Raw genomic sequence first — 13487 nt, 5'->3', positions numbered from 1 at the left:
CGATCGTGCCTAAATAATTATAGTTCGACGTAGTTTGTGCGTTGTAGAATATTTAGAGGTTTAGTTATAAACGGACGAGCGAAAATGAGATGATATGAATATGGATTAAAGTTTTCCAATTCGACAATGACAAGAATAACTATTACACTTCGGAGACTTCGGAGACACTGATTGAGATTTGTTTTTTTTTTTCAAAAAAAAAAAAACAGAAACTCAAAAAAAAAACAAAGAAAAAAGAAACAACGTTTGTGTTTGTGATGATGATCAAATCTGTGTTCTTCATCTTTGTGGAGGAAAATAAAAGTTTCTGTTTTCTCAATCAGACTTCCATTGGTGTGTGTTCTTGAGCTGCTGCATGATTCTACCAAATATCCAGAAAATGCAGACTTTTAATCCCTTTCTTCCTTCTTCTTCGACGTCTTATTTACACGAAAACCATGAACGCAAGCGACGAGAGGCGACCTCCGTCCTAGCTAGCTAGCTCGCTCAACAAGCTGAGCACGGGATTACTTCCTCAATCTGTTGCTTCTTTTGCAATGAAAGCCGTCCTACCAAAACATCCAATGCTTCCTTCATCCACCAATGTTGACAAACCTCCCGAGCTTCCCGAGCGCTCATCTACAAGAGAATCGAGTACCCAGAACGTTTAGATTATGGTAAAAAATGCAACAAGGAATGAGTTTTTAACAGGGGAGTGAGTGGCTATACTATACCCAAACTCGTTGTCGAAAATTCTTTTCGGGCCAATACTCGAGCTGCTCCTTGACAAGCAAAGGAAACATGTATCCTTCATAGAAGGTGTCATAGGTTTTGCTCTTGAAACTCCAACTCCCTAATTCACTCTGCACACACAACCCGATTTCGAGTTCAGGATTCGCATCGAAAACATGAAGCAGATTGGATCATACAAACACTAAAGTTGACTTTTTCTTTTCAGATTGGATCATCATTACAACAATTATTGTTAAGAACTCCTCCTAGATCTACAAATCTAATTATCGCTCCCAGAACGTTCCTACCACGTTCGATTTCATGTTCTAAACCAAAACTGTTCTTGTAAACTCACTCTAAAACATTATTGATACCAAAAAAGACATCTGGGATGAATTATAGAAAGAGATGAACCTGAACAATTCCCTTAACACCAGCTTCCTCAAGGGTTTCTCTTGAAGCAGCCTCAGTAATAGATTCATCAGTTTCCCAACCTCCCTGTAAATTTTTACATTAACGAGTTCATTACACAAAAGTTTGAAGAAATCAGCCAATTTGTAATGAACCATGGATCTGTAAATGCGTTCAATCTTTACCTTGGGGAACAGCATGCCTTTCCCTTTCTGTGAGCTAATCACAAGCACTTCCAATTCCTCTGTATTATCCAAAGCACTCTTCTTAGTAGTGTTGTACCTATAGGGGATGCATCTGCAGAATTTGTTTAATTTAGTCAAGAACAGTCGAGAACAGTCAAGAACAAGAGGAGATTAAATCAAAATTTGTTTAGTTTTTCCAGCCCACAAGACCAATTTAAGTAAATATCCATGATACCCACATGTAGTAGGTTAAGAAGCATCAATTTCTTAAGGGACCCATCAACACAAAGTAATTCAAGATGGCATCCAATCGTTCAAGTCTTATCCAACAAAATTGGAAACACGAAAATAGGTTTTGTTCTTCATTGAACTAGCAATTTCTGGGATGATTTCAAAAGGGTTTTATGGGAACGAACCAAAATTGAAAGAAATGAACAAAGAACAGGATGGATAAATTACCCAACAACTTGGCGGCGACCCCTAATATCATAACGCTGCAAATGCCTTCCAGTACGAGAAACCAAAGCGACCATGTTGTCTGGAGAGACCAAAGCGACCATGTTTGTGATTTTTGTGTGTGTGTTTTGGGGTTTTGCAAAATTGAAGTAAGAAATAAAAGGAAGAACAGGCAACGATGTGTGGGGGAAAGGAACAAAAATAAACTTTCCAAAAGAAAAGAAAAGAAAATTCGTGTAATTAAAAATGGAGTGCGGATTCAGATTTAGTGGACATCCTTGAACTAAAACCACACCCCATATGACCCTTTTATAATGCCCAGACCCAACACGAAGGGGACACCATCCCAATGCATCCTTGTCCTACGTGTCGCTGACTCACCACTTTTTTTTTTTTTTTATTCCACTTGAGGTTCCTTTTCTCTCTCCTTTTTTTCATGGAAAAAAATAATTTTTACTCGTAATCCAACCAAACCATACTAATAATTGAAAATCTCTTCCCAGTAGTAGATGGGTTTTTAAAAGCTTAGAATAATCCCAAAATAGAAAGCACGACAATATGTCTGCTAACGGTAAAGCTGTTACAAATGGTACCTGGTAAAGCTGTTACCAATGGTACCAGAGCTAGACATTGGGTGATGGGGGCTCCCAATGGTGGTGGTAGATTGTGAGATCCCACGTTGGTTGAAGAAGGGAAGCGTAACATTTCTTGTAAGGATGTGGAAATATCTCTCTAGGAGACAACAAAGTATTCCTTGTAAGGATGTGAAAAACTCTAATAGACGCGCTTTAAAAATCTTAGAGGAAAATCCAACCAGCTTTGAGTTTGGACAGTTACAAAGGGAGAGTTTCAAAATACCTTGAGAGACTATTTATGGATCGTTAAAAAAACATATGTTTGATCAACTTTCCTACGAGTATAATTATCATTTGTAATGTTTGGTATATACGATAGACACGTGATTTCAAAACAAGGAGAGTGTATAACGAACACGGTAAATAAACCTAATAAAATGCTTAATTTTGTTATTACAAAATTTAATTTAATGTTAATATTGTTTTGAGGAATATTTATCATGCTCAATATTTATAGAATATAATATTTATTTAATAAACGGACTTCTCTAAAAAAAATAGTAATAATAATAATAATAATTAAATAAACGGAGTTGGGACAAAGTGTTTAAATGGCGTTACGGAAACAGAGTTGCATGTTTTGATCCGGTTGGGTTGGCTATAAATTAGACGGCACCGTCACCCCTGACGTTATATCCCATTTTCCTTAATTTTATATCTTATATTTCAATTATTATTATTACAGAATTATTTGCACTATTTTAAAAAATAATTAATCTCTAATATTCATTGGGTTTTCTTATTTAATTGCTTTCTGGATGGAATATTCCTGTTCCTGGAACCACCTAACTGAAAGGGTTTGGGTATTTTATATTTTAAAAATACATTAAATTTTTTTAAGTCAAGAGTATTTATATACTATAATCCAATAATTTTTATTAAGAAAATTTAATTTCCTAATCATTATTAATAATTTCAATACAATTTTCCAACTCTTCTGGTTAAAATAAAGAATTAGAAAAATTATAATCAACAAATGTGAACGGAATTATATACCAAAGTTTGAATGCATTTATGTTTCAAATTTTCATTTATTAAAATTGCCTTTTATATCATGAGAATTACTCTATCCATCACCCGTCTCCATTTTAGCCTGATTCAAAATTACCATCACTGCATTGAACAACATCGTAACTAGACATGATTTTAAACCTTGTACGAGAATCTTTTCTAACCATGGTTACAACATTAATCAAAAGACATGTTTTGTTCTATGTTTATGTTTGAGTATCACTCGCTTATATTAATTTTTTTAATTTATATATAAAATACACTATTTAAAATAAAAAATTGAGCTCTTATTCGTAGGAGCGTGGGGGAGAGCATCATCCACCGCCACAATTTGTTGATTATAAAAATTATATTTATATATTTATTGGTGTGAAAATGACTAATTTCCATTTTTCTCCCTCCAATTATTTATATTAATATATTAAGTAATATCATTTTTCGTTATCTTAATGTTATTGTCTCTCATTATTGACCACTGCCTTTCAATGCTTAGAAATAAATGAAATATTAATTTTGAAAAAGAAAATAAATATTTTTAAAACTATTTTTTGAATTTGAAATATATATATATATATATGAAAAAAGAAAAATCCATTTAATTAATAAAAAAATAAATAAAGGAAAAGAAAAAAGAAGACGTGACGGATGCTTGCAATAATTTATTGCGGCCACACATGCAGTAATTTAAATTTAAATAATTATATATTTATAGAAATTTGAGGAGGTTGATTTTATTTTATTTTATTTTATTTATTTAATAGCCGCAATTTTCTTTTATTATTTTCATTAAAATAAAAAAAGAAAAATCCAGATTCCGTGGATACAATACAATAAGATGCCTGCATCTGCGCGCCTCTTTCTTGGACTCAATAAAACAAACAAACCAACACAAGAATTTATTACATCTCTTGCAACTACGTCCTTCTATTTTATCATTATTACAAACTAACCCCTATAATATTTTTAATTTCATCATTAACCAAGCTAATTAATAAATTTGAAAAATAAAATAAACAAAAACTAAGGGAAAGGTTGCATATAAATATGAACACAGAAACATGATTGGTCGGGAATATGTTGAGATGGGTTAATGTTTTTTTAAGAACATATGAATTTTGGGTGTCGGAATTTTAATTTGTTGTACAAAATTTGCAAAGATTTGGAAAAAACATGGCATAAAGTCAACAAGTTCATGAATGCATGAATCCTCCTTGCATGTGGAGAGGCTTTTATTTTATATTATCGTTGACGGACTTCGAGACTTTTACCCAGTTTTTATAACAGTAAACCAACTCCTCCACTCCTTTTATAATCATGTTTTGTCGTTTCTTTTATTTTAAATTATCTGTGCTCTGGTTTTGTTTTTGCTAACTTCTAGGTTTTTGGATAAAATTTACACTACTACTTACCTTAGATGAGGATGTGAAACCGTGTACGGTTTTGAGATGCACGTGAGTGAAGACAAAGTATGCTGAAATGACTTGTGTTGATCAATAAGTAACGGGACCATGTTGCTGGAGATGCAGGAAAATGTAAGGGGCATTAAGTGCTAAATTCGAATCTAAATCTTGGGCATCATTTGAGAGAGCGTTTCGACATTATTTTCTTGGTCATACCCGATCTTTGAACTCCATCCTTTGAGACAATCATAGTTGAAGACTCACCCATATGTCCATAATTGTGCGCATACTCTATTCAATAGCATGTGAGTGTGTCCATGCTATGTTCATAAATTAATTAATAAAAGTTGAAATTGATAGAAGAATGAATATGTTATCAAACATTTTGGATGATTGTTTATGGCAGATCTATAAATAATTTTCACACCTCTTTATTGGTTTGTAAGAAGTCTTGGCCAAACCAAGAAAGTGAAAAACCTGTTCTAGAATGTGCTTCGCTTTCACTTTGAAGCGATAAGGTTTGGCCCCATCTTCAAAGTGACCATTTAGAAACCAAAGAAATTCACCACCACAATCTTCAACCAACTTGATGTGAGGCCAATAATGCTGATTTTGGCAACACAACCCTTGATTTTCCTATTCATATTTGAGCCAAATACTTTCATTATAGAGGGCCCGTATCTATAACTAGTGGGATTGGAATGGCTTGATATAACTCTTAATCTGTTTCACTTGGATATTAGTTTTAATGACTCAAGGCACAAGTTCTACCATTGAGGATCACTTCAACTGCCAAAATCATAATTCCAACATACATAGTTGAAGCACATCTATGTACAATATATAACTGATGCTTACGTACAATCCTCTGTCACATCTGAATCTGAATTATCATCTTCATCTTCATCATCATCTTCATCATCATCTTCATCTTCTTCTTCTTCATTAACGGCATCGTTGATCTTAAGTGCACTTTTTGTAATTCTTGTCAGTGCCACAGTTTTGCTTGCCCTCTGTGAGCGTGTACTGATTGTCCCAACAAGATTGGGAACAGAGGTGGGTGACATAGCTTCATCAGAAGATGAAGATTCTTGTCTCACTCGTCTCCGGGAACGCGTCGGTCTGGTAGAACATGGGACTGGTGTTTGTGGGACTTCAGCTTCGAAGTTGAACTCCAGTTTTAGTTGATCTGTAAGTAGGTGTTTATTGGCACAAAATAACAGGAAAATAGGACACGTCAAAAGGTATACCAGAGATATGCTTAGGAATTAGAATGAATGAAATCGGAAAAACCTTTGCATGGACTGTTTCTAAAGAGAAACATCTCATGACAACCATCTTATGTAGGCCCTCGTATATGAAGTTTTTGAGAAAATAAATGTGATGCAGAAATACGAATCAGAAGTGTTAAGAACTCGTTACTCAGGAAATATAACTTCAGTTTTTGTTCAGTGAAACTTTTTAACTGATTTTAAACCATGAAGCAGCATAGGGATAAGTGACAAGATTTACCCAAAATTAGATATGTTTGATCTTGCGACATTTCAAGATCTGGTTGTTTGTCAATTGCTGTGAGATGCTCCCCCATCCGCTTTAAATCCTTGATAAGATCCTTATCTGCTGATGCAGCTTCAACCACATAACATAGTAGTCTTCTCATTAGCCTTACGGCAGCTTGTTCTGACGGGCGAAAATGTAGCAACACAAGTACCCGACATAAAGCAGAAACATATGACTTCTGTGCTGGCGTCTTCTTTCCACGCAAGCTTGCAACCTCGAAAAAGTATAAATCAATGGATAACAAGTCAGAAAACCACAACTTTCAACTGGATTCACCAGAAAATTTTGAGGAAAGACTTTTTATAACTTTAGACAAGAATAGGTGAAAAGAATGAAAAGCAAAGATGGTAACAAATAGACAGAATAATCAAGTTTGTGCAATTCAAAATTACTCAAATTGGCTAGCTTTAACTAATAGGTGAGAGCTGAGTTACAGCTCAAATTCTACACTCCCCTCAAACCGTGATAATAACCGTGGCATAGAAAATGACCTTTAGACTATCTACTTCAAAAAGAGAAATGTTACATTACAAAAGTTTTTATTTCCTAGTTACAGTTTATTTTACATTATTATAATTTTTATCAAATTTTCTGAATTTAAATATCGACTTGCACCCAAAAGGCTTGTGCCTCCCTCTACAAGAATGAAACATGACTTGGAACATAATCAATGATACCTAAATAGATAGGACAACCCTACTAGCATAAATTTAAATATTACCTCTATAGCTATTCGAATGGAAAGCCCCTCTTCGCTGCACTCAAGGGGAGGTCCTCCAATACTATCGAAGACTTCCAGATTTTCCATACATCCATCTTCATCCTTCCTTTCAGTATCATTCGCATATAAAGGAGCCTGCATCATCTGCAGCATAAAACGTGATGCTTGGACTGCATGTTTACGCATATTTCCTACCTCAGCAGCAGAACCTCCAACATTTCCATTGATGCCTGGCCACATTGAACGCATAGCTGGGATAAAAGCCTCAGATATCCACCTCTGCGAGTAAAGAACACAATTCAGTAGACAAGTTAAACTTTCAAGCTTCTCGGGTGTAAGAAAATGCATCCATTTGAAGTTAAGTTTCATTTACCTTATGAGCAACTGAGAGGGATGGATAATGCTCAAAGAATACAGAAAGGCATTGTTTCAACCTGATTTAAGATAAGATCAATTGAAGTCTTAAATGCTTTTTAAGTTTAACGGTAAATTAGATTTGGAAAATTATAGGTTCAGAAGGAAGCACCTCTCGAGATCTTTCTCGCTTGAAAAATAAATGTTTACAAGCTTGCTTAAGAGTGGAGGATGTAGAGATGCTGGTATGCTTCGATAGTTTTCACTCAGCAGAAGAATCTTAGCAAACCCCTCTGCAACAATGGTTTGAACGGACTCAATTTCATTGGTTGCTGAAGAGCTGTACCTCTCATCGTTGCCAAGTCCAGCATATAAAAGATCAAGTGATCCCACGGCCCAATCCTCAGCGGCTTCAGATAAGTTTATAGAACTAAAAGATTTCTTGTCAAATGAAGACTGCAGGCCATCTTGTCCCAGAGCCTTGTCAACCTCCTGAGGACCATGCCACAATACCAGATCAAATAATGCCTTGCAGGCCATTATGCTAATTGGGGGCAGTCCCTTAATGAAGGAATGCCTTAACTGTTTAAGAACTTTCTCATTTGGTCTTTTATCTAGCAATCCATAGAGGCCAAGACAACGGATACTAATCCTCTGAACATCTAACTGAACATGTTTTGCCTGCAATACAAAATGAATAGAGTTGGTGAGTTGAATAAATGAGGGCTAAGCTACAAACTTCAAAACATGAAACACTCCACCTCATACTTCAACTGATTTAAATTAGTGGTTTTTACCCTTCTACGTAGCGATAATAATAGCGTATTAGGCTAACCATATGAACATACGCACAAAGTAGTACATCGCCTAACCAACCAGCTAACCATATGAACATACGCACAAAGTAGTACATCGCCTAACCAACCAGCTAATCATATACAAGAATAGGCAACCATGGTCCAAAGTCACAATATGGCAAGGACAGTTGTTGAATATTGAGCAATATGCAAAATCAAACAGCTGTTAATAAAATGTTTTTTTTTTACCCCTGGAAGCAATATCGACTCCAGTAGTTGAGCAGGTCCTGTGACTTTTCCATTAATAACATTCAATGATTTTGCGTTTTCCAGGAGAAGGCTTGTCACAGCAAGACAGTGCATCCACTGCACACAATTTGCAGTTCTCTCTCTGCATGGTCGAGCGAGTTCTTCAATCACCTCGAGAACAATTTCTTCAAATTCACCAGCAGCAGCATGGACTTTTTTTGCCAACCCCGAGACAGCAACTGCCCAATCTCTATCTCCTCCAAGATTGATACCATCCCCAAGAACAACCAAGTTACCATCATCGTCCACTTCATGATCTGGAGGCATATGCAACACTTCCTGCAGAAATGCACCAGCAATCTTCCTATTTGTAGCATCAGAAAAATCAAGCATCGTTCCAAGCAAAAGTAGCTGTCTTGATGCAAATCGATAGCTGGACCCTGAAATTACATTCATTTTAGGTGCTTGGCAACAAACAACGTACCATATTGTTGTTTATGAGAAAATCTTACCAGCATTAATATGAGCTTTGACTAAGTCTACATAATCAGAAATTGTGGCAGGAAGAATTTTCTCCAAAAGGTCATTTTTATCAGAAGCTTCGGCTGCATATACTGCCGCTTCAGCACCCATGGAAGCTGCAGCATCAGAACCTTTTGCCTACAGAAGAAAAATTTACGAGTTTCAAATTAGCAAGTGCAATCCCACGATGACTCAATTTCAGAAACTTTATTACGTTCATGCATTGGAGTCTTGAAAATCAAATCCAACTGAATAAGGAGAGTATTGAGAGTGTGGAAGCGATGTTGAATAAAAGATAAGATCAAAATTGAAAAGAAATGAATGAGGAAAGGTTAAATTAAAAATTTACTTTATCAACTTTTAATAACTATATTAAATACATCTACACTTGAAAAGGTGATATTAAACACTTATATTTTGAAGTGTGATTTTATGTAATCACTATCCATAACACTATGACTAAATGATGGCATGACATTCCTATAAATATTGGCTTGTTTGACACATAACAAAAGGAAATGTATAACTAGGCAAAATATTGACACAAGTTTAATAAAGAGATTTCATGTGTTACCCCAAAAGGAGGGTACATCGTATATGCCACTTAATTTTATTCACTTATCTACTCGATGTGTTTGCTTCATCATGTCAAATTAGTCCAAGTTTATACTATACATACTATTTCATCATCTAGTCAATGTTATAAATAATAAGTATAACATAGAATAACCATTCAAATTATAAAAAAAAAATGAAACGCTTTAAAGTTTTAAGAACAGAGAGAAAAAAACTTCACAACTTAACACAACTATTTTCTTGAAAAGGCAAATGAAATGAAGAAATAAAAATGACGCTGAATCTTCACTCGTATTTCTCCCAAAATATTTTCCACTCTTTTTAAGTCGGAAGTAATGATAATATGAAGTTAAGAGTCTAGGCAAGAAATCCTACAATTAATTTGAGGGAAAACTCACACTCCCAATTTCACTGGGGTTTCCGTGTCCTTTAAGGTTCGAAACTTTAAAGAACCCCATTTCATAAAATATTTCCATGTAGCCTACAAATCTCTAAAAGGAATTATTCATGCAACATTTACTACAAGTACTCACAGAAATTGATTTGACAACGACGAGTCAAGAATCAAATGACGGAAGATGGAACAGATATACTTACGTGTGCTTCTGTTAGGATATGCTTACAAATTGTTCTCCAGTAAAGAGAAACTTCCGGTTCCATTAGTTGGATACTTGGAGTGCTATGTAATGAGTCTCCTAATATCAAGAGTGGGAACAGTCATGTTACTATAGCATGTAACACCCAATCTCACAATATAATGAGATGCTTTCATCAAGTAAATGAGAATAAGTCGGGCAACAATTGAAGGGTAGAAATCACGAGACCAAATTTACTAATTATAAAATAAAAAATAATCAATAACACTTGAATGACCGACGAAAACGGAACATTTACCCACAGATTTGAAACGGGTTTATGAAATCAATGTATGCACATGAAGCCAAAAAAAATAAGAATAAGAATAATTCTTGCGAGCCTTCCAACTATCAAATGATAGGCGTAGGCCAGGACACGGCGAGGAGAATGATCAGTGCATAGATTGGCTATCATGGGTAACCCACAGAAAGTTACAATTAAAAATTGAAAAACCACAAATATTTGGATATTGAACAAGCTACACTAACCTTCTGTCGCATTGCTGGAAGTTAGTATATAGTTCTGGATACTTCCATTGACGTGCAGTTTCAACAAACTAGCTCCTAATAAAGCCCCCATAACAGATTCACCAACTCGTTCATAGGTTTCAACATCAAGACACTCTAGCAATTCTACAGGATTGCCATTGCAGCATTTATTAAGCCACTCATCTATCATCAATTTTAAACACTCCTTTGAAACAGCTTGAGAACGATCAGCAAGTCCTCTCTGTAAAATTATCGTTCTTTGTTTGATGCTGTTAAAAAAAACAGACAAATATGTAAGTAACATAATTCTAGCACAGATTAATAGTAATGGTATGTACTTCACTTGAATTCAGTAAATTCCTTCACTTGAATCAAACTGACCTGAGACTTTGAAGTGGAAATTTAAGAGCTAATACACAATATGCCGCTTTGCGAACAGACTCGCTCACATCCAAGGTGCAATCGATTATCACTTGCAAGGTGGCATTAGAAGGTGGGAATGATAGTAATATTGTCTTTCTGACATCCTGTAAAAAAAGAGATTGAATCACTGGCATTGAAGGCCCTCTTCTAAATATGATCATAAGCATTTGGTAAATGTGAAACAAGAATGAATGTTTCATTAAAAGGCATGAATGGATTATGAATATGCAAAGTGCAAGCAACTTGATATATCCTGAGTTATAAAGGAAAGAAGGCAAATGAGTAACCTGCTTGACACTGTTAAAGCAACCAAGTTCACAAAACATCCAAAAAGATGTTTAAGTCAGTTAAAATACTCACCGCATTTTGTTCCAGAGGAATCACCTCAAGAAATAAATTGAGGATGTCACCATTTTCACTATCATTCGCAAAACGTGAAAGAGCACGAACTGCAAACATGCGGATTGAAGGAACCTTGTCCAGCACTCGCACCTTCATGTGGTCTATAACGTCGTCCCAGACTTCATTGCTGACTTCTGCATCATCTGGTAGCCGCATGATGATCTGCAAATGCATAATCTCAATCAACAATACAGTTTGGAGAAAAATTAGCCATGATGAAACAGAACTACTGCCTACCAGCGGTCAACTAAGAGTGTTGTGAACAGATAATCAGTAAAGAAATCCTAAAACATTCATGAACAAGAGCATCAGACACTCAAAATTTTAAGAAAGTTGCAAGTTCACATCGGATACCGCGAGTATGCAGTTCTTTACTGGAGAAACTTCGAAAAAGTGGAACACTAGAAACCTGAAAATTAAGTTTCGGTTTGCAAATTTGCTATAGCAGTAACAAAACTACCCAAAAACACTAGAAAACCTCGAATTGGCCTTTTCAATTACAGTTCGCGGATTCAGAGACCAAATCTAGCCAGTCGTTTAAATATTGCCTTGAGCTATAGAAAGCTATTAGATAGAAAGGAATAATAAGAAAAGGAAGGAAGACAAAAACATAATCCCACAATCACTGTTCCGATTCCAAACAAGAAAAGCATAACGCAATTAAGGATCTCACCTCAGAAACAATCTGGCACGCACGGAACCTGGCAGACTTATTTGCAGCGCATGATGCAACGAGAAGAAACTTAAGAAATTCCTCCAAGAACTCATCAGCATGCGAAGCGAAATTGGGATCTCTTGCAGTGGCGAAAAGGGAAATGAAGCGGATAACGCGCTCGGCAGAGGTAACTCTGCGATGAAAACTGAAGAGAGGAGTCAGGGTTTTGGAAAACGCAGTAAAGAACTCGAAAGGAGACTTGGATTTCGAACGCAGAGCGCATAGCTCCTTGAGCTTGCGATTGTGCGTGGCGTTTGATGACCGTGCTTCGTCGAGTATTTTGGCTATTTTCTGAGGCAATAGATGTTGCGATTCTACCGTTTCCTCCGCCATAGGCGATTCTCTCTTAGAAACTCCCATTGATCTCCCCTCGCCCTCCCCAGTGAAAATGGCGCTGCTGAGAATTCCCGATTCAGATTCCGACATTTTTTGAATTCGAGCGGGAGAGTGGAGCTGACAACTTTATGCGCCGCAATCTTATTGGGCCTTCGTATTATGGGCCAATAGGTTTCGGTTTGTGGTGTCAATCTCGGGTTCATTATTGGGCTTGTTTGCAGGCCCATATTTGGACTACCATATGGATTTTTTCCTCCGTAGATCTGAATTTTTTAATACCCTAATTTTAGGGATTAATTCGTTTTTTTATTCGATTTTACAACTTTAATCGAGATTATTTGGTTTAATTTTGTAGGGATTAATTATCTATTTAAAATTCCGCCTAGTCAATAGTTATATTGGTAAAGGCTCACGTAGAGCTTTGAAAATGTACTATCTGTATTCTCTGTTACTGTACATATCTGTAGTCATCAATAAAAAATCTTTAGGCAATATTCTCCTTCCATTTTCTCTATTATGTTCTTTGTGTTCATCTACATCGAGTGTGTGCGTTGTTGTGCGATTCTAACACAAAGTTTACGAGAGCTTGTGTCCAAAACACAATACAATACACAAATATTTGATATCTGTTCGTACGCTTCTTCCACTGAGCCCACCACATATGGGCATTTTATGATTTAACACATAAATATGGCATATATATCTATATATTCCCCAATCCAAAGTAAAGCCATGGTCCCTGTTATCCAACACACAAACAATTCATAATTGCAAGAACATGGCCTAACAAAGAATATATCCCAAAGTGAATTCTACTCTCTTTAACTCTTCAAACCTTTCACTTTTTTCGCCTCTTACTCATGCCTCACACCGAGTGTTTCTCGAACAACATCTTTTTG

At 35.8% G+C, this 13487-nt stretch overlaps 2 protein-coding genes across 2 annotated transcripts; both read right to left on the bottom strand.

Moving 5' to 3' along the window:
* Positions 1 to 236: 236 nt before the first annotated feature.
* Positions 237 to 2034, bottom strand: LOC111444633 (nudix hydrolase 18, mitochondrial-like). Its single transcript, XM_023082588.1, has 5 exons — positions 1767 to 2034; positions 1308 to 1419; positions 1126 to 1209; positions 714 to 842; positions 237 to 618 (listed from the first exon to the last, which is right to left on the bottom strand). Exons 1-5 carry the CDS (start codon positions 1865 to 1867, stop codon positions 487 to 489), a joined length of 558 nt encoding a protein of 185 aa, XP_022938356.1. The 5' UTR covers positions 1868 to 2034; the 3' UTR covers positions 237 to 486.
* A 3184-nt stretch (positions 2035 to 5218) lies between these two features.
* Positions 5219 to 12663, bottom strand: LOC111445060 (condensin complex subunit 3-like). Its single transcript, XM_023083273.1, has 12 exons — positions 12211 to 12663; positions 11496 to 11699; positions 11094 to 11239; positions 10713 to 10981; positions 10186 to 10283; positions 9003 to 9150; positions 8491 to 8930; positions 7617 to 8125; positions 7464 to 7524; positions 7091 to 7369; positions 6322 to 6583; positions 5219 to 5998 (listed from the first exon to the last, which is right to left on the bottom strand). The coding sequence occupies exons 1-12, from the start codon at positions 12610 to 12612 to the stop codon at positions 5664 to 5666; spliced, it is 3153 nt and encodes a 1050-aa protein (XP_022939041.1). The 5' UTR covers positions 12613 to 12663; the 3' UTR covers positions 5219 to 5663.
* Between the last annotated feature and the right edge of the window lie 824 nt (positions 12664 to 13487).

The sequence above is a fragment of the Cucurbita moschata genome, unplaced genomic scaffold, assembly GCF_002738365.1.
Source record: "Cucurbita moschata cultivar Rifu unplaced genomic scaffold, Cmos_1.0 Cmo_Scf00007, whole genome shotgun sequence".
Taxonomy (NCBI): Eukaryota; Viridiplantae; Streptophyta; class Magnoliopsida; order Cucurbitales; family Cucurbitaceae; genus Cucurbita; species Cucurbita moschata.
Note: the sequence above shows the minus strand (reverse complement) of the source record. Positions and strands in the feature narration are given on the sequence as shown.

What these genes read in the sequence shown, in the direction of transcription:
- LOC111445060 (XM_023083273.1), bottom strand. Translation starts at nt 12,612, where the DNA reads ATGGGAGTTTCTAAGAGAGAATCGCCTATGGCGGAGGAAACGGTAGAA. An exon ending in ATATCCTAACAGAAGCACAC is followed by an intron (nt 9,151 to 10,185) that starts GTAAGTATATCT and finishes TTTCTTCTGTAG; the next exon opens with GCAAAAGGTTCTGATGCTGC. An exon ending in TCAAACATATCTAATTTTGG is followed by an intron (nt 5,999 to 6,321) that starts GTAAATCTTGTC and finishes ACCTACTTACAG; the next exon opens with ATCAACTAAAACTGGAGTTC.
- LOC111444633 (XM_023082588.1), bottom strand. Translation starts at nt 1,867, where the DNA reads ATGGTCGCTTTGGTCTCTCCAGACAACATGGTCGCTTTGGTTTCTCGT. An exon ending in GGTCGCCGCCAAGTTGTTGG is followed by an intron (nt 1,420 to 1,766) that starts GTAATTTATCCA and finishes CAAATTCTGCAG; the next exon opens with ATGCATCCCCTATAGGTACA. An exon ending in ATTTTCGACAACGAGTTTGG is followed by an intron (nt 619 to 713) that starts GTATAGTATAGC and finishes ATTCTCTTGTAG; the next exon opens with ATGAGCGCTCGGGAAGCTCG.